The 18883-nt window shown below is 41.8% G+C and overlaps 1 protein-coding gene across 3 annotated transcripts in view; it reads right to left on the reverse strand.

Annotated features, from left to right (window-relative positions):
• The window catches only part of LOC138623546 (neurexin-3b), a 301858-nt gene that overhangs the window by 156769 nt on the left and 126206 nt on the right, over positions 1-18883 (reverse strand). For 2 of the 3 annotated variants that reach the window (XM_069703129.1, XM_069703128.1), the window contains 7 exons: positions 18308-18427; positions 16491-16603; positions 14954-15222; positions 14373-14563; positions 12960-13133; positions 11946-11972; positions 9767-9886 (listed from right to left, as the gene is read on the reverse strand). In XM_069703129.1, the coding sequence (XP_069559230.1) occupies positions 9767-9886; positions 11946-11972; positions 12960-13133; positions 14373-14563; positions 14954-15222; positions 16491-16603; positions 18308-18427 (1014 nt within the window). The remainder of the gene's footprint in view (positions 1-9766; positions 9887-11945; positions 11973-12959; positions 13134-14372; positions 14564-14953; positions 15223-16490; positions 16604-18307; positions 18428-18883) is intronic. The other variant, XM_069703130.1, reaches the window with a different exon arrangement.

Here is an 18883-nt window from a genome sequence, read left to right on the forward strand (position 1 = left end):
ATTATTTTGTCAACTACTCTTTCCAGGGTAAATGGTCTGCACTTGTATAGTCCTTTATCACCTTATGGTCTCAAACTGCTTTTACATGGTTTTCCGTTCACACACTAATGAGACTGAGCTGCCATGCAATCAGCTACCAGGAGTACATTCATGGTGTGCAAGTGGGAGCAACTTAGGGTTCAGTGTCTTGCTCAAGGACATTTAGGCATGTGGACAGGAGGAGCTGGGGATTGAGCCACCAACCTTCCGATTAGTGCGCAACCCACTCTACCATATGAGCCAAAGCCTCCCACGGGTCAGTGGAGGACAACCGCTAAAATGCCAAATATGGAATGAACCATCTAGCTAATTGTTCACAGGTCACTAAACAGAGAAAGGTGCCCCATGAACCCTTTGAACCCCAGGCTATTTTCAAGGTAATTTCACCACCTTTAATTTAAAGCTCATATCTCATTATATGCACGCAGCGACTGTCTGGACCGGAACCAGAGAATCACTGCACATGAGTGTATACGTACCCATGTTATATGTCCGCTAATAACTCGTCTATTGGGTTGCCGCGCAAATACATTCTCTTTTTATTTTTACTTCCAAAGTGGGATGTAACATGAATGTTTGTTGCACAGAGAGGAAACTCATCTGAAAGGGTAAAATTCTGCTGTTTATTTTTTTATGAGGTATATTGTAAAGTGATCAGACTTTGAGCACTTTTTCAACTGTGAAGCTGGAGTTTGAAAACCAGTGAAGAAATCAGTAAAGATATTAATCTGCAGACATTTGATCTGTCCTCATAACATTTGGCGTAATAATAGGTGACTGCTACCATAGGAATCGGATGTACTTTTCTTCCATCTTGTTTTTAGGGTTAAATAGTCAGGTGGGCAGGATGGGCGTCCAACTCCTTCCATGCATTGAACTCCAGCTCATCACAGTATAACAAGTGAGAGTGGACTGCCTGTTCCTTTTAAAAAGAAAATGTCAAAGGTAATTGCCTTTAAAATGCCTTTACCTGATGAAAACCATCAGTTTTGTGTGATATCCAATGGAAGTCTTGTCCTGCTCCTCGCAGGAGCAAACCCATGAGTGCCCTTCAGGCACATCACAGGGTTCTTCTGCTAAGAGCCCTTTCATGGTTAAAATTAATGGCTGTGAGCTATCAAATGGTGCAATTTCACCTTCTTTTTTCCCTTTTTTTTTTTGCTCTAAGGCCAACACTTCTACCTCCCACAGCCTTCCAATAAGTAACTGACCTCACTGTGGAAATTCAACTCGGTGAATGACACGGTGGCTCCGTGGTTAAAACCTTTACCTTCTAATTGTGAAATGAGATGCTGAGAATTATTTGAAAAAGGCAGAGAGACCTTTTTAAAAGCCTGTCTGTGAGGTAGGCAGCATTTTCCCCATCATTTTAACACTTAGGGGCCAAAGACAAATGAGCAAATAAATATGTAGTGTGAGAGAGAGTGCATGTATATATATATATATATATATATATATATATATTCTTTCTTATCCTGTTTTGAATTTATTGATTTCAAAACATGATTTAAATGATGATTTAAAACATCTTTAATAAGGAAAGAATGAAGAGCAGTGATAAAGAATTGAATTGATAAGAGGATGGATAAGATAAAACACATTTTGTCTGTGCCCGTCCCTACAGCTGGCTGCTGGATGACTGTGGGAGGATGAGAAAAATCGCAGTTCAAATTCACTTCACTTTCATTTATTTATTCACTTTAAGCCTTGTCTTTGTGATTATGATTTTTATGGCACATAGTAAATTTTTTTGTCTAACACTGCATAGTTTTTAGTCACATAATTGCCCACCAGCTGAAATAAAATGCCAGACAAAAACCTGGTGAGTATTGAAATGTCTGCCAGTAGACATCAGACATATATAACGGCCTTTTAGCAGGTCTATCCAGGTCAGCTTCTCCTTTAAATCCAGTCAGCGACACAGTTAGATCGACTTCTGACGTGAGATCAACACACACGGGCTCTTAGACCCAGCGCTCCTTGTTTCTGATGAAGCACCTTCCTGTAAACGCTGCGGAGAGGAGATCTTTATTCTTTGCAGTCTGCTTTGAGTGGTTTAGCTCCCTACAGGTGAAGACTACCCATCAGCCTCACTGCTGCTCAGAGACAAAAGAGAGGAGGCGAGTGCTACAAGAACAATAGAGCAATAGAATGAACTCACCTTTCTTTTTTGATCCATGCGTATCTAAATTGGTGTTGTGAAACCTCAGAAGGGGGTTATTGTATGTACTCGCTGGTGCAATGGAGTGCGGAGTGGGAACGCTGTCCGCCAGTGACAAATTACTCGGATTCATGTGGCCTTTCAGAAACCCTCCGCCACACTGTGCAGGCACACAGTTCAGAGGAGCCGTGAGGGAAACTGATGAGAAGCTGCCTATTGATCCTGCCCATTGTTCAGGCTGGGTAAACAAATGTGACATGAAGTGCGACTGTGTGTGGTCCCTGCACTTGTAGTAAAACTCACTCGCAATTTGTACACAAGAGGACACGGGAGAAAATACTCAAGGGCACAAGGAAGCCTGTGTACAATGACCTAAAAGCAGTGATGAAGAAAAGAAAAAAAACTCGTAAGCATCCGAAGGACACAGAACGATTTGAATCAATACGTTTGTTCCCTCGATTTGGCTGTAAAAATAATAAAATACACGACGCGTGAACGTCTAAATGAGTTCAAATAGATTGATATAGATAGAGATATAGATATGAATATTAAGTTGTTGTTACACATGCAGTGACATGCGAGAGGGTTATGTTTCTACTAAAATAGCAGTAAAAAAGAGATTACACGGACAAACTAAGCGAGATGTGTTTTAAACCAAGACTGGAGCGAAATGAAACATCACAGGTGCAAAAAAAAAAAACACGTGCATGAGCTGCACTTACTCAAGACATGTTCCTGCCCGGCATCCTGAAGTTCAGGCCAGGCGTTTTGAGGTATTGATTGGGTGATTTGTATGTGTTGCCGGCGCTCCTGAAATGTGTCTGGGAACATGTGTTGATGGATGTGTCTGTGGCTGGGCTTCTGAGCCTGCGAGGGCCGGGGTGGAGGCAGGGAACGCTCTGACAGCCTCAAGGTTACCCGCCCAGGCACCAGAACAGATGGATGCCCCTCATCGTAACTGTCTGTAATGTGTTCAACTCAATCATTCCCTCCCTCTCGCTTTCCGTACAACATCTCTCTCATTCGCTCATGCAGGAAGCTTGCGGAAAGTGGTAAAGAAAAGAGTGGCACTGTGTACCCAGAGACAGCAGTCGAAGTCATGACTGTATTTATCACACTGCTCCGAACGTCAGCAGCTTTTCCTGGGTGAATTAACCACAGTTTAAAGTTCTTAACTAACCGAACTCTGTGTTTGGTCTTTTTCTGTTAAAAGAAGAGCTCAACATTTTGAGAAATACGTTTATTTGCTATTATTCTATAATGTATGTACTTTCATATAATAAGCATATTTGTGCACATATAATATTATATTATGAAGCCTAGCTTAGCATAAAGTCTGAAAGCAGTCAAAAACAACTCCCTCTCCAACTGAAATCAACAAACTGAACCCCGAGCAGCACCTCAAAAGCTCCCTAATTAACACACCTTCTTCCTGCGGAGTTTTTGGCTGGAAAATGACTTTCATACCCGAGATAAAAAATTTTGTCCACCGCAGCAAAACAGTCAGAACACAAAACACAACATCGACGTACTACCTTATAAAATTGTAATGACTACTGTTTTAACAAACATCCGCCTGTTTCTGACCACCTGACAAGCACAGACACTGGTTGATGAATATAGCTGCCTGCTGCGTTGAGATGAAGGTACCATTAGAGGCACCACTGAGCCAAATCTTTACAACAAGTTGGTCCCGCTTTGATTCTATTGCGCACTAAGACACACATGCAATATCGCAGTCTTGTGAACTGCACGGCTATTCTGCTGACTGGGAACCAAACTGGGCACTATCTACTACAAAAAAGTGCCTCATCAGTTGGTCCTAAATATTAATACCTAGGCTACATCTACACCAACAGATTTCTGTTTTAAAATGGATAACTTTTGCGATGTTTAAACAGGGTTAAATCTCATTAGCGTCAGTGAGCCACATTTCCCATATGTAGCCTCTGCAAAAATCACTTGATTTCCACTTAAGAACGCCCTATTTCACTCCCTCCCAACTCATTTTTGGCCTCATATCCGTCTGACTGTCGGGCATTGCGGTGACTGGAGGCTTCTCTGTGAGCAGACGCCGAGCTAGCATCTACTGATATCATTGGAGGCATTACGCTAGCTTTACATTGCGTGCGATGCATTTACGGTGTTTACAACGTGGATTTTAGTCATTTTCTTTTTCTGAAAAGGAATTTTACAAGATTGACAGAAAAAAGTATCGTCCAGTATCAAATTCAAGGTATCGGTACCGGCATCAAAAAGTATACCCAGCCCTAATTCGGACATACTAAAGATAAAGAGGACTGCTCGCTACAATACATTATTAATATCCATTTCGAAACAAACAACAGTTATCTTGCATAGGGCAGCTTTAATGAGACCACTGTTGTAGGCCAGAAAACCAAAACAATAAGCTTAAACAGCGAATCTGGTGCTAAAATTTTGCTGCTTTGTCATTACAAGCAACACCTTTCACATCACATCAGGATACATCAGATCCAATGACAAAATAAGTCTAATGGTTCAGAGATGCTGCAATATATCCACACAGGAAAATAGAAATAAATGATCCAAAAATATGGAAAGTGCACATTTCCTCCACACATTAATTTACTGACAGTCATGAGGAGTAACAGCTCCCACTGTTCTCCTGCATCTTTTTACCCGTTTTACATTCTCTTTCTTCTGGCCCTCGGGCCTTTAGGCTCCACAGCATCACATATATCCAATTATGCCGCAGCTCTGAGCACGACGGTGACACATCGATTGACACAAGCGACATCCAGTCTTATCACAGTGACATGATGCAGTGCTGGGCAAGCATCATTAGCCTGATCAGCCAATAGCGGGGCAGCTCGTTACACCCCCTCCAGGCCTGTACATGCAGCTCTGCTTCTAATACAGATATCACAAGACAAGGAAGAGCAGTGATAAAGTGATGGCGAGAGGAAGAAAGACTATAAACCTCGGAGGCACAACTTTATGTTTGTGCACTTCTGTGCATGTGCTGCATGTGTTTCTGGCAACTCCGCTGGGACGATGAGGAACGATTACACTTTTCCTCGAGCCACAGCGACGACGACGACAACAAGCCGACGTTCCTAAAAGCAGCAAAACCTCCAAAACCTGGTAATGTGTGATGAAACCGCAGGCGGCTGTCAAATCTTTAAAGAGATGCCCAAAGTGTTTAAGCCACCTGATTGTGTGATATCTCAATCATATGGGCATTTGTAGCCAACATGGTGCCTCAGCTACGACAACAAAGAGATTATCTCAAAGTATGCTTTTGGGATAGGTTGTGCCCTGAAGACAAATCCTTCTCTGTGGAGCTCTTTTGGCCCATTTCTAATCTACCTGTAGTATTTATAGGCAAATGTTCTCATATTGCTTTGCTCCACTTATAAGCCCTCTTTTACAAAAAGGTACTTTCAAATGAAAACTTTCCATTTGCTTTTGCAAGAACCAGGAAAGCAAAGTGTTTCATATTCATTTCCACCTGTTTACTGTCCACTGGTCACATTCATCTTAATATTGATTGCATTTACTGGCTAAAAAAGCTGTTCCACTATTATTATATGAACCTGCTACATCTGTGCATGCCTGAAACAACGCCAAGCTCCGCTGTTGTCAGCGTGTGTTTTATTGCCAACTAACCCCTGCTCACCACCTGTTGGCCAGTCCCGGCCAGCTCAGGCTACTTAATCCTATTTACAGAGACAGCAGGTTAAATTATTCAATGCTCCAATGAAAACTCCTTCAATATTCATAAGACACGCTCATATCTGCCACTGGTGTGTCCATGTGTGTGTGTGTGTGTGTGTGTGTCTTCTCATTTACATCTCACTGTCGAGCAGACACATAAGTCAATAAAAAGGGAAAATACAGTTGTTATTATTGTTGATTTTATGTTCAGTGGGACATTATGATCCAGAGGAATCGCAGTTCACCCCCACTTCTTCAGTCTTGTCTTGCTCCTCTACTCAACAAGCGGAGGAGAAACGACTACGAGGCGAATGCCATGATCATTTTCTTTTAAACAGTGAAGGAAGCAGTACTGCCGCTGTGTTGTCATTTGTGTAAGCAGTTAGCCTGATGTGGTTACAGCCCTCTGAGCACGCCTCCAAAAGTAAATTAGAAACATCGGGATAAACAGGAGCAGAGGGGTTTGTCGGAATCGTCGCACCGACAGAGAAATTCATCACTAAATCTATCTATGCAATCACTGATGTCAGCATCACAGCTGACCAACACTATTCTGCTCCCCGTCTTCAGCCTCCCTCTCCTCTCTGTTTGTTTGTTGTTCCTGACTGCAGAGCAATGCAGCGACCTTTGCAAAGATAATTCTATTACGTAAGTTGAGTAATTGCTCTGGATGTGGAAGAGGAGTGTCCGATTGCTCTTCTTGCTTGGCCCTAAAGCTCCCATGCCCTTGGATTTAAATGAAACTGTGCAGCATTCATAGAACCTGACAAGGAGGAGGAGAAGAGGAGAGGAGAGGAGAGGAGAGGAGAGGAGAGGAGAGGAGAGGAGAGGAGAGGAGAGGAGAGGAGGGGAGGGGAGAGGAGGGGAGGGGAGAGGGGAGGGGAGAGGAGAGGAGAGGAGAGGAGAGGAGAGGAGAGGAGAGGAGAGGAGAGGAGAGGAGAGGAGAGGAGAGGAGAGGAGAGGAGAGGAGAGGAGAGGAGAGAGGGATGGATATGAGATGACAAGGAGATGGAAATGAGCATGACAAAAGCAATGAGCCAGAACCAAGGAGGATAAAAAAAAATGCTTTAAAAAGAGCCCCCCCCCCCCATCTCTTAAGCAGTGCTGGGCACAACATGTACCTCAAAATTGTCCAAGGGGCTCCTAAAATGGCCTGTATGGTGCAACGAGCCCTGCGAATTTCTGCCGTGTCCTGTTCCCATAAGTAAAGGTGTGCAGCCACAAAAGTGCAGGCTGAAGGGGAACACAGGAATAAATGGAAGCAGCGAGAAAATGTGTGCCTGCTGAAGTACTTTTTTTTTTTTTTTTTAACCTACAGACCTGTTGGCTACAATGTAAGAAGTACAGAGAGGGCACGCAGGCTTGGCGCTAACAATCAGCAGAGATGGATCTTGGGGCGACTTCTCTGGCAGAAGTGTTCACTTTACTTTGTTCAAGTTTCTTCATTTAGACAATGGTTAGTGACGGAGTCAGAGAAGCAGACAATTACCGATATTTGCTGCCAGCTATCAGAGAGGGAGAGACCAAGAGAAACAGAGGGAATAGCTCCACTCCCCCAATGTTAATTAGAAAGTCTCTCAGCGCTATGCTCACTGAATAAAAGACAAGTCACACGGAGCACACACACACGCAAGCACAAGGCAACGACTGTTTTCATCTTTATCAAGCTACTTGAATTCAACAGAAAGACTCTATTGTAATACAATAACATTTGCATTGTTGAGGAGATCGGACAGTATTCTCTCTGTGATCAATAACTACAGTCGTTGAATGGGTTTGTTCAGGGAGAGATATATAAAGACAGAGAGGACGACGAGAAGCAAAGCAGGAATAGGAAATAACAGAAGAGCTGATTTCATGCTCGGGGGATTGCATCTCATTTTCTCCCAGCGCGGAGGGACAGTGTGCGGTCCTGCTCGTGGATTTACTGCCACCCGGTGGTGTGGGACTGCACTGCAGCGCTCATTGGAACACAGGCTGCCAGTCAACAGCAGAGGATTCAGTCAAACCATGAGAAGCAAACTGGATCCTATGTCTTGTGCAGAAGGTGTCATGTAGACTTCTACGTGCACTTTATGAAATAAATATGACTCCAATGCATTGAAATACTCCCAAACCAGAAATCCTGTTTGCCTGAGTTTGCCTCTCCCAACTCTTGTCTGTGTTTATTTTCTTGCTTCTACCAGAGGAAATAAAGATAAGCAGCTTGAAGGAGAACCAAAAAAGATAGAAAATCAGCAACAAAATTCCCATTAAGACCAATACCGCCTCAGTTAAGAATACAATTATACGCTTGGACAGCCCAGTCAATATTAGAGAACATCCATCTCCGAAAGCAGAAACAGGAGAACTAAGACTTGGATCTGCAACGTCACAAGGATGCAAAATAAGTGACTATCTAAGCTCTTGTGTTTCAAGAAGAATTATGTCTGTGTCCTTAGGAAATCAATGCAACCTCCTCCTATGTCATCCAAGGCAGCGGCAGGAGGTGAATTAATGCTGACTTCTCATCACTAATTAACACATAAACACACAGCTCTCATCACCAAGTGAGACGTGGAGTCAGTTACTCGGCCTGCGTGGAGAGAGATTACGTCAGACCGTCAGTGCAGCGGATGAAAAGAGAGGAAAGTGAGAGGGAGCAGCGGGAAAGAAAAGTGAGAGAGAAAGAGAAAATTGGGATTTTGAGAGACATGAAGTCATACACAGCGGCTCGGTCTAGCTTTAGAGAGGTCTGGATGATTAGGGGATGCCAGCGCTCACAGATAGCAGCTCTCTTAACAGCTTCCACCACCTCATTAGTCTGGCCCAGCAGCACTATGCCCCACTATTAAACGCTAAATGAAAGACTGCCAACCGTGATTACTGAGGGGAAGTCCCTTGTCGTCATGGGGATAAGAGATCCCTGCTCACTCACTCACTCACTCACTCACTCACTCACTCACTCACTCACTCACTCACTCACTCACACACACACACACACACACACACACACACACACACACACACACTTCGACAATAGCTATTTGAAGGACGTTTATGAAAAGGCGATGGAGGCAGAAGTGGATATTTTACACACCATCAGTCACAGACGACGCTCAATCCGAAAGCCCAAAAAACTTGAAAGCTTAGGACATCGAGCAAACCTGTTATTGCCTGCAATGCAGCAAAAAAAAAAAAAAAAAAAAAAAACTCAACAATTGCAGGCATCTCTCTGTTGCTTCATTTAAAAATCACATGATGCTTTCAGCACCACTTTCATGCAGAACATCAGAAAAGTCTTACAAAGCAGGAGTGAAGCAGCCTCGGAGTGGTACTTACTGTTGCATAGAGGATTGAGGTGTGTGTAAGTCTGTGTATCATCGTAACAATGTGCACTTTTATGCCCTCCATTATGTACACATGCGATAGGTTATGTAATGTACGTGTAATGTGGCAGTTTTTTGCCGTAGTGTGTGTCTGGTGCTGACTGACCATACATGTGTTAAAGGAGCACTCCATCAATTTCACCTTACACCTCCACACAGTTGAAAAGACCAAACTGGTGTGGCGATGTGTTTACTCTTACTGTTTTTAATGGGTAAAGCTTCAAAAACACTGGATCATATAGCTTCTCATGTTGGACGACCCCCCCCCCCCCCCCCTCCCTCGCTGATGAAGGTCCTTCTCTTTCGAACCACCAGTTTGTAACACAGGCCTTCCTCTTTTATGAAATTATGTCACTGGAATAATTTTTTCAGACTTCCTTCAGAGCCCCAGAAGAAGTTATGTAATAGTTTTCAAAAGCATTTTAGTTCCCAGGTAAAATCCCACAGAGTGCCCCTTTGGGGCACATGCAAAGCACATAAAAAGAAAATCTGTACTCACGGTCGTTGCAGTGGGTCCCCATGTAGGACGTCATGGAGCAGTCACATGTGAAGTTCTCCCACTGCTGGATGCACACGCCCATGTTGGCGCACGAGTCCTCCTGGCAGGTCGTACTCGGGCCTGGAAAGCAGGCGGGGAGGGAGGGTCGAGGAGAAGGACGGAGATACCACAGGAGCACAAGTCAAGCGACATCAAGAGCTGCAGCGGAGCCAAAAAACAATGCAGGACCCATGCAGAAGAAAATGCACTCGAGTGAGAGAGCTTTAAACTGTGTGGGCCTCGAAGAAAGAACAGGGAGCGAACAGTGTCACCACAGGAAGCCTGACCTGGAGTACAACACGCCGAAAAAACTGCCTGAGGTATCGTACTGCGTAAAGATGAAATAACGCCAGGTTTTCATAAGATCAACAGCTTTTCAAGGAGAATGAGAATCAACAAATACTCTGAGTTAATTACTGGAAAAACTGCTGTATGTGCAATATACTCTAATCTGCATTTAAGACCTGCTACTGCAGATGAGTAGAGCCCCCGACAAGGCTGATGTGATGACACTGCCAACGTCCCTTAATTTCCTTCTTTTCGATATATATGTGTGTGCAGGTAGACATGCATGCAATATTTTTAAACATTCCAACGTGTTTCCAAAAAGTTTTATCGGAGTAAAACTTAGCACGCTGCATTCCCTCTGTGGACAAGCAAGACAAGACTTTAAAAAAACAAAACCTTTAAACGAATGACTCATGGAGAAATACTTCATTTAACAACAACAACCATTTAAAAGGCCCGGGTAATTTCCTTTACAAATATTTGTGTGAGAATACACGGCGAACACTAGATACACTAGACAGACAGGATTCATGAAGAGGAGGAGAGACACATGAAAGAGAAGAGGTGCATATCCGGGTGTATGCACTTCAGTCAGACAGGAGTTGAGGAGGGTATTCAAAGTCAAACTGGATGTGTGTTTGCTGTTCCACTACACCACACATAGCTCTCACTTTTGAATACTTCTACTGAGAGGGAATGCAGATAAGGACAAGCGCACGGCATAGATAACGAGATAACTCCCCCCCACCACCACCACCCCTCCTCCCACACTGAGAGTCTACAGACACAAAGAGGGATTAAAAAAAAAAAAAACCTTGACAGTAACCCTTCTGTGGGAAAACAAACAAAAAGTAAATAAAGTCAAATTAAATAGACAGTCCAAATACATGGCAGACAAATGCAAGTAAACGTTGTTTAAGAGCAATTGTCTTGTGCAAGACAACGTGGAAGAGAAGAAGACATTTGAAGTGGAGAACAGAGCAAGTTTGCCAGCTGAAAGTGCGTTTACTGTGTAATGTACAGTGGCGGTGGTCACCGAGGTGTCTGGGCAAACACTTATCATCAATGGGTCTAATGTTTGTGTACACACTCATTTGTTGGGGTGAGAAATGGAGGGTTTTACTGCGTTTCAGTGTTGTAGCGGGGGAGGCTACTTGCTCCCTGGGAAAAAAAAAAAAAAAAAAAAAGTCATCTGGATCAAACAACAGATGTGATTTGCTTTTGGTTTTTTTTATGAAAAATTGAGAGAGCGAAATAGAGAGGGCCGATACATCAGCAGCACGATGACAGTGTTCAGATGTGACAACCTCTTTCTGCTGTCTATGGCAGCCGGCAGTGTGTCACAACTGGTGTTTTCATTCAGGAACGAAGTCCTCCCACAAACTGTCTGCTTCTTCTTTTACACCAGCTACATGACTGCCACATCACTTATCTGACCTGATCTGTTTACTCGCTGTAATTATACCGTGTACTCAAAATGTTTGGATCAAACAGGTTTCTACGCCTCGTCTGGTGTTTGTCAGTGAAGGGAAAGAGCTGTAAGACAGATACAATCTGCCTTTTAATACACATTCAAATCTAAATGTGCTGGAATCTAAAATTGCATTATTATATTCACCGTGATGCAGTGAAATATGACCATGCACTACAATTATCTCACGCTTTTGGTTATGTACTCCTTTTTCCTGCCAATAGTTTCTCATTGTACCACCCTTTTTTTTTTTCTCAGAGAGCAGGTCACCTCCGCAGCATTTGGAGGGGGCACTATTGCCATGGTGACACCCACGATGCATTGCACACAGCAGTCTTTCAGGCGAGCAGGCCTCCGAGAGCCCGAGTTTTAACCCTCTACCTTGCAGGTCGGCTTTGGTGAAACCAACTTTGTTAGCGCAGAAAGAAAAATAACAAACAGAACAGAGCAGAGCGGAAAACAAGAGTAAAGGTTAGTGAGGGACCAGCATTGTGAAAGTTCTTAAAACTTGTACAAGTCTGTCACTTTGGCACCGAAGAAACGTTGCTGGTTTGTTAGTGAGGGCTGAGCTCCTATAATAATTCATCATGGTGCCTTTTTTTTTTTAATATACAAAACAGAATGCTTAGCTTTTTGTTTTAGAAGGCTTATCTAAGTGTTCATGAAGGCTGCTGTGTTTGTAAGACGTTATCTTCATCTGCTGCTGCCCTCTAGAGGAAATGTGTTGAACCCTGCCCCAATCACAAGGAATATCAAATGCGTTGTAATTAAGTTTTTATGGGGAAAATGTATTTTAAATAAAGTAATTTCTTAAGCACCAAATATGTTTAGATAGTTTTGACTTTACAAGATAGTAGAATACTGAATGTGGATGGAAACAGCCACAAGTCCAACATAATTGTTATTCAAATTACATTAAAAGTATAAATACAACAACAGCAGCGGCGCTTCTGTACTTATGTAATAGTAAAAAGTCAATTTGCCTTGAGATGACAATTTTAGGGGTTGGAGAGTGAAGAAGGAAGGTGGATGAGTGTAAACAGCAGCTTGGTTTAAACATCTTTAAATGTATTATCTGTAAAATAATCTATAACAATCTTTTCTCTTATAATTTGGGTAAGGAGGATGTTTATTTTTAACCTGTTATTCAGGTTTTAGCACTTTTTTACAAAATGTATTGATGCAACACGAAAAAGGTTAACAGCCATTACAAGACAGAGAATGACTAATTTTAAGTATTATCCTTTAATGTGGCAAATACCTGGCAAAGAAAGAGAAAATGAGGATTAACAGTGCCAGCAAATGGCTTTAAGGGCCGACTGAAGAGCCTTCTAATTAGTCTAATAAATCTCACACGGCAGGTCATGATTCTTATACGCTACAGGCCATCTGTACCTTCACAGCCACGCTCAATCTGCCCGCTGCGGAAAAGGGCATCGTTGATGAGGTCTGGCAGGCGGCCGTTGAGGTCAACCGAGGCCAAGCAGCCCTGGAAGCCCTCCCGAGACACCACCAGCTTGGGGAGGTTCTGGTACATGTTGGGTCCCAGGCCTCCGATGAACAGGTCACCTGACCGGGCAGAAACAGGAAAAAGGGAGATAAGTGATTAATTACGTGATTATTATTCACTTTTTTTTTTTTTTCCCCCAGGAAATAAATAATAAGGGCAGCGCTTGTTGTCACATCATGACTGTGTCGCTGAATATGTAGCGGCAGCCAGCAGCCGTTTAGCTTTATTTAGCATAAAGGCAGATCAGCGCTGAAGCAGCTGGTTTTATTCAAAGGTAACAAAATACACTAGAAGTACAAGCATCTCTACAGCTCACTGATAAACATTTTACAGTACCGGTTGTTTATTTAACCCTATGGACCCTCGGCTACTTTCAGGGTGATTTCACTCCCTTCACTTTTAAGCTCATGTATTGGTCATTGTTGTGGCTAAACATTCATCCTGTACCTTGTTTGTTTCAGGACAATTTAGGCTCATCACATCTTTCACCATTTCATTTCATTATACTTATAGATTTTGTATATTGGCCATTATATCAAGGAAAATAAATATTTTGTCTTATGAAATTATTATGTTTTTACAAGTATCTCACCAGAAAATAAGGTCAGCAAAGATATCGTCAGTAGAGATGGATGCAGCGCTTCATGCAGAGTGTAACAACAATGCAACTTCAAGTTCGATTATATCTGCAACGCTTCATCATAAAGACGAGGCACTGAAGTTTTTGGAAAGCTTAAGTCATGCAGTTTCACAGGATATGCGATACATCTCTCTGTGATGAACACTCGCTACACTATTCAAGGGAGAAGAAGAGGAGTCAAATTAAACGCACTGAGTTGATCGGGTTTTAAGGGTTAACAACAACCAGCAAAGACTGCAGGAAGTTACTGGTTGGGGCCAAGAAATAGTCCAATACATAAACCACCTATGTCTTGGTGTAAAAAGGGTGACAATACAGGAATTTGTAAGCCCTGAGCTAAATGTTTTATTTATTTACTTATATACATGTCTTTGGATTCTGCTGATATTGATCTGGACCATGTGCATATGTAAAATATATATGTAGGTTCAACTCCTTCAACAAAGTACGACCTATCTGCCATCAGGAAATTGAGGCTTTTATTCTCTTCAACACTCTTTCATAATATGATTATTCATCTTTGGAAATGATATGAGGTCACTTCAAGTCAGAGAGATAAAGAACAAGTGAGGGCACAAGTTCCTGCTGTTGAGGCTTAAAGTCAAACTTCACATCTCTTCTGAAGAACTTTAATTTACAAACGCAAATAGCGTGTTACCTTTCAGGTCGAGGTTCTTGGCTCCGTTGACGTTCTGGGTGACTGACTTTGTGTCCACTTTGAGTGTGTGCGTGTTGGCAGCGTCCCGTGTGATGACCACGTTGTGCCACTGGTTGTCGTTCAGTGGGTTGTCGCTGTTGCCTTTCAACAGACTGGGCCCGTTCCCCAGGTCGAACACATAGTGGATAAACCTGGCAGGGAAGAAGCAGTAGATGAACACATCACGGTTTGTTAGCTCACGTGTGTGTCTGTTTTTTTTTTTTATTTTATTTTTTTTATATCTTGCAACACTAATTAATTTTAATGAAAAAACTCTCAGAAGCACCTCACATCGCTCTGGCTCTAATCAGAGTTAAACTGATACAGAAAACAATCTTCTCTGCAGCACAATTATGTTTATGCTTCTACAAGCTTGGAAAAAGGTGCAACAGAGATTTGGGATCAATAGTTAGGTCAGCACTGTTAAATTCATAATGCATTTAGAAAGCAACTACACCCACAACAGCACTATTATTTTACATGTATTAATCATCTCTGGACTGACTGATGAATAAATCATTGACATTTTAGCAACATCTCACCCTTTGACCAGCTCCACCGCAATGAAGTCGTTCCCGTCTCCGCTGTTGAAGATGATGAAACCATCAGGTGAGGTGGTTTTGAACTGGAAGAAGAGGTGCATTGTGGTATAGGCCTGCAGGGTGGCCATGCCCAGGTAGCTGCCCTTCGTCTTGAAGGTCACGGGGTCGGCGATGATGAAGCGCATGCCGAAGCGGGCGTTGAGCTCGCAGAAGTCGATGTCGCCGTTCTTGCACATGTCGATGTACTGCATACCGTTGAATTTGAGGCTCTGTGGGGGAGAGTCATTGAGAGATGGTGTTGTTATTAATAAACTGTGAAGCATACTTCAACTGAATTGAAACCAGATTGCCAATAACAAAAAACACAGTGTGCAAAGTTCCCAAAGGACACACCTACAACTTTTATGTTTTGAGTAGTAATACCCAATCAAAGGAAATGATCCTAATAAACATAATTAAGGCGCAGATGATTAGCCTCAGTGCTCACCAGATCACATTAGCAACACTTATATATTTTACTCTTTGGTGTGCCGTGAATATTTAATGCTCAGCGGCATTTCTCAAAAGCTGTCAGTACTCTTTTGGCTTGTGCTAGATTGGTTCAGTGGGAGAGAGCCAGGTGGATGATTGGTTGTTACGTTGTGGGAGAATTAATGTTTGGGAGCATTTGATTGGCAGTGAAACAACCAATCACAGCAGTGTAGAGTTTTGAGCGTGCTGCCCTCTGACAGATTTAATCTTGTACCAACTGCGTTCCCGTTCTCGCTGGCTGCCTGTCTCCGTCGGCGGCTAGTCTAAGTAACCTCACATTACAATCTTGTCAATACAAACAGATAAAGTCAGACCCTACCCAACCAGTAGGCTACTAAATGCCGGCCAGGAGCAGCAAGCTAACATCAGTGCCGCTCCTAAAAGAAAGGAGCCTGTTGAATGTACCATTAGCAAAAACATGTGCGGCTAACTGCAGAATAATACCGTAGAATTTTTTTTTTTTTTTTTTTTTTGTCCTTACAAACATGTTTAGTACTTGCTAAGTTTATGCCACCATTAAATATTCAATCACATTAATACAATCTAATTGGCCACAAAAAATGCTCAAGTCACCATCGGTCACCAAATTCCGCAACTTTCTGTATTGGTTTCAAATTAAGAGCACATATTTCAAATTAAAAGCCCTCCAGCATTTCATATACATGATCCAGCCATCTACCAAGTTTTGAACTTGTCTTGTTGCTTTTGAGCGACAGTGAAAAAGTCTTTCCCTTGATTCAATGAATTTATGCTGTGAACCTCAGCAATATCTCCAAGTATCTTTTATTCACTGTATGAATTCAGAATGTTAAACCCAGTGATTTGTTTGAGACCGGTAAACATGCAAACATAGGAAAAAGGGAAGTGCTCGCACCTATTTTTTTTCCACTTCAAGCACTGATTATTTTGTAAAATAAGACTAATTTGATTTTTGGATTAGGAATAATTTAGGACATTCGTTTATCACACATTTGATAAAAATTTATGCATCTGTTGTTATTAATACCTGAAGATGCCCAATAAAGGATGAAGGAGCAGACGAAACAAATCGTCTCTCAGTCAGGATGCCCGTCTCCACGTTGTTGAACTCCAGACGGGTGTGGTCACCCGCCATCTGACCTGCGAGGTAAGAGAAAGAAAAAGAAGCGGAGGAATGAGCGGGTGGAGGAGGGATATCGACACTAAACTTTAACCCCACAACAGCATAGTTTCACTCATGTTGATGTGCTCACAAATTAAAAAGAAAGAAACTTTAAGAAAGTAACAAGTGGTGAAAATACACACCAATGAAATATGACACCAAGCCAATATTACTATTCTGTCTCCAGCTGCCACAAGAACCAATACTTTGGTACCAAGTCAATACCGAATTTCAGAAAATGTGACAGCACTTGTTTTCAATGGAATCGAAAGTCACGTCTTAGATAATAGAGACACTACACAGAAACAACATGTGCAGGTGCAGCGACATGTCTGCTTTGACTAGTGGGGAAAAAAAAAAAAAAAAAAAAAAAACTATGTAAAGACATATTTAGTGTACGAGAAGGATGATCTGGATCAAGTTATAGACGACCAAAATCCATAATACAAACAGTGTCACAGAGCATCTGAAACAAACAGTGGAGACACCTCAGACGTATCCGACTAGCTCAAACACAGACATCTACGGGGTCGGCGAGAGCGTCAGTTCTTAAATAAAGAACATGTCAGGATGTTCACATCCTGAAATGTTACTGTTGATGTCTATGAACTCTAACAGCTGCATCTGTTGCAGCAATGCTCCACACACAAGGTTAGGAAGCTGCTGTTATTACCGTTCAGCCTCTCAGCGGATGGTGGTGGGTGTGTGGGTGTTGGCATGCTGTGTGTGTGCAGCAGCATCTGTGATATTCTTTGAGCTATACCTGATCATTGAATCGTAATTACTATCTTTACACAATAAGTGCATGAGGAGAATGAGGAGGAGGCTCAACAAACTCACATGATGCATAAAAACTAGTTGAGAGTTTTATAACATTACTGTTTGTTTGAAATACTTGAAGGCTACACACCACTAATTTTTGTAACACAAAAAAAAAACATTTTTATTTGGCCATTTATTTTTTGCAATCTATTTTTCACATTTCAGGCAGCTGGGTACCATCGTAGAAATGCAATGCCATCATAAAAGAGGGTTTTTCTTTTGGAACAACATTGTTTTGTCATAACAATAATGTCTTTTTTTATATATATATATATGAAAGTTCCATCCCACTCTTGTTACTGTAATATTGTAAGGTATTTTTTTTTTTTAAGTAAAAGGCTTCTTGTTGAAGTATATTTATTTAATTGGATTATTTTTTGCTGTGGTATCAAAACTGGTCTCTAAAATTGTAAAATGTCATTGTTATTAGTACTGACGACCAAATTTATGGCATCATAACATCTCTAATTCTGTCTGTTATCAGACTCAAGACATCCAGTGTAGATGTCCATTACTGTAGATAATTAAAATTAGTAGGATAAAAATGGAAAATGTCCAGAAATAGACCCACTTTTGAAGTAATATAGAACAATTTACCATGTTTTGGATAACTAATGGTAGACATAATGAACTCTACACTCCTGTTGTATTTCTGAAAGACTGTATAATGAGAAAACACACTAATACCATACATTTATTTAAAATTTGAACGGATGATGTTTATGAAATAAAATCCAAAATACTGCGAAAGTGAGGTAATAGCACTGTTGTCATCGCCAATAAACCAAGAAAAAAACATGTATGATCATGCACATCAGTGATATTATAGTGAAATACTGAATAATTCACGAGAGAGATACCTTCAGCCATGTCGTCATCCACAGTGAGTTTGAAGTTTTTACCACGGCGGATCACTCGCACTGAGTGCCACTCATTGTCGTTGAGCTTTTGTCCGGCATAAAGAACCTCAGGGCCCTTGCCTGAAGATGAAGGTTAGTTAGTGAAGGGACGGGGGAGGCACAAGCACAAACCAAATCTTTGTTTTCACACCGAACGCAGATTGACAAATAAGACACAAACAAATGCTGTAATATCACAGAAGCACTCTCCCGTGTGATGTCCAAATCATTGTCTTAGATTAAAGAGAGATTAGAGCGCTGCTGCGTTTTACTCTTCAAACAACAATTTGGTTTGTATTTGACAACATAGGAAAGCAATACAAATCACAACTGGCAGCAAAGCTAAAGAGAATATTTGCTGTTACTCATACAAGGACTCAAACTGTACAACTCAACCCAGAGACATATCATAGAATTTTCTCCTTTGCCTATATCATAAGATATATTTCAGAATCTCAGTGTAATTGGAGGAGATAGATAACCACAGATATAGTTTTTTTTTGTGGGTTTTAACAGAGTACTGCCAGCGGGGTCTGT

This window comes from Brachyistius frenatus, unplaced genomic scaffold (assembly GCF_029030835.1).
Source record: "Brachyistius frenatus isolate BFR_SWC_R1_liver_20210118 unplaced genomic scaffold, ASM2903083v1 Contig_44, whole genome shotgun sequence".
Classification (NCBI taxonomy): Eukaryota; Metazoa; Chordata; class Actinopteri; family Embiotocidae; genus Brachyistius; species Brachyistius frenatus.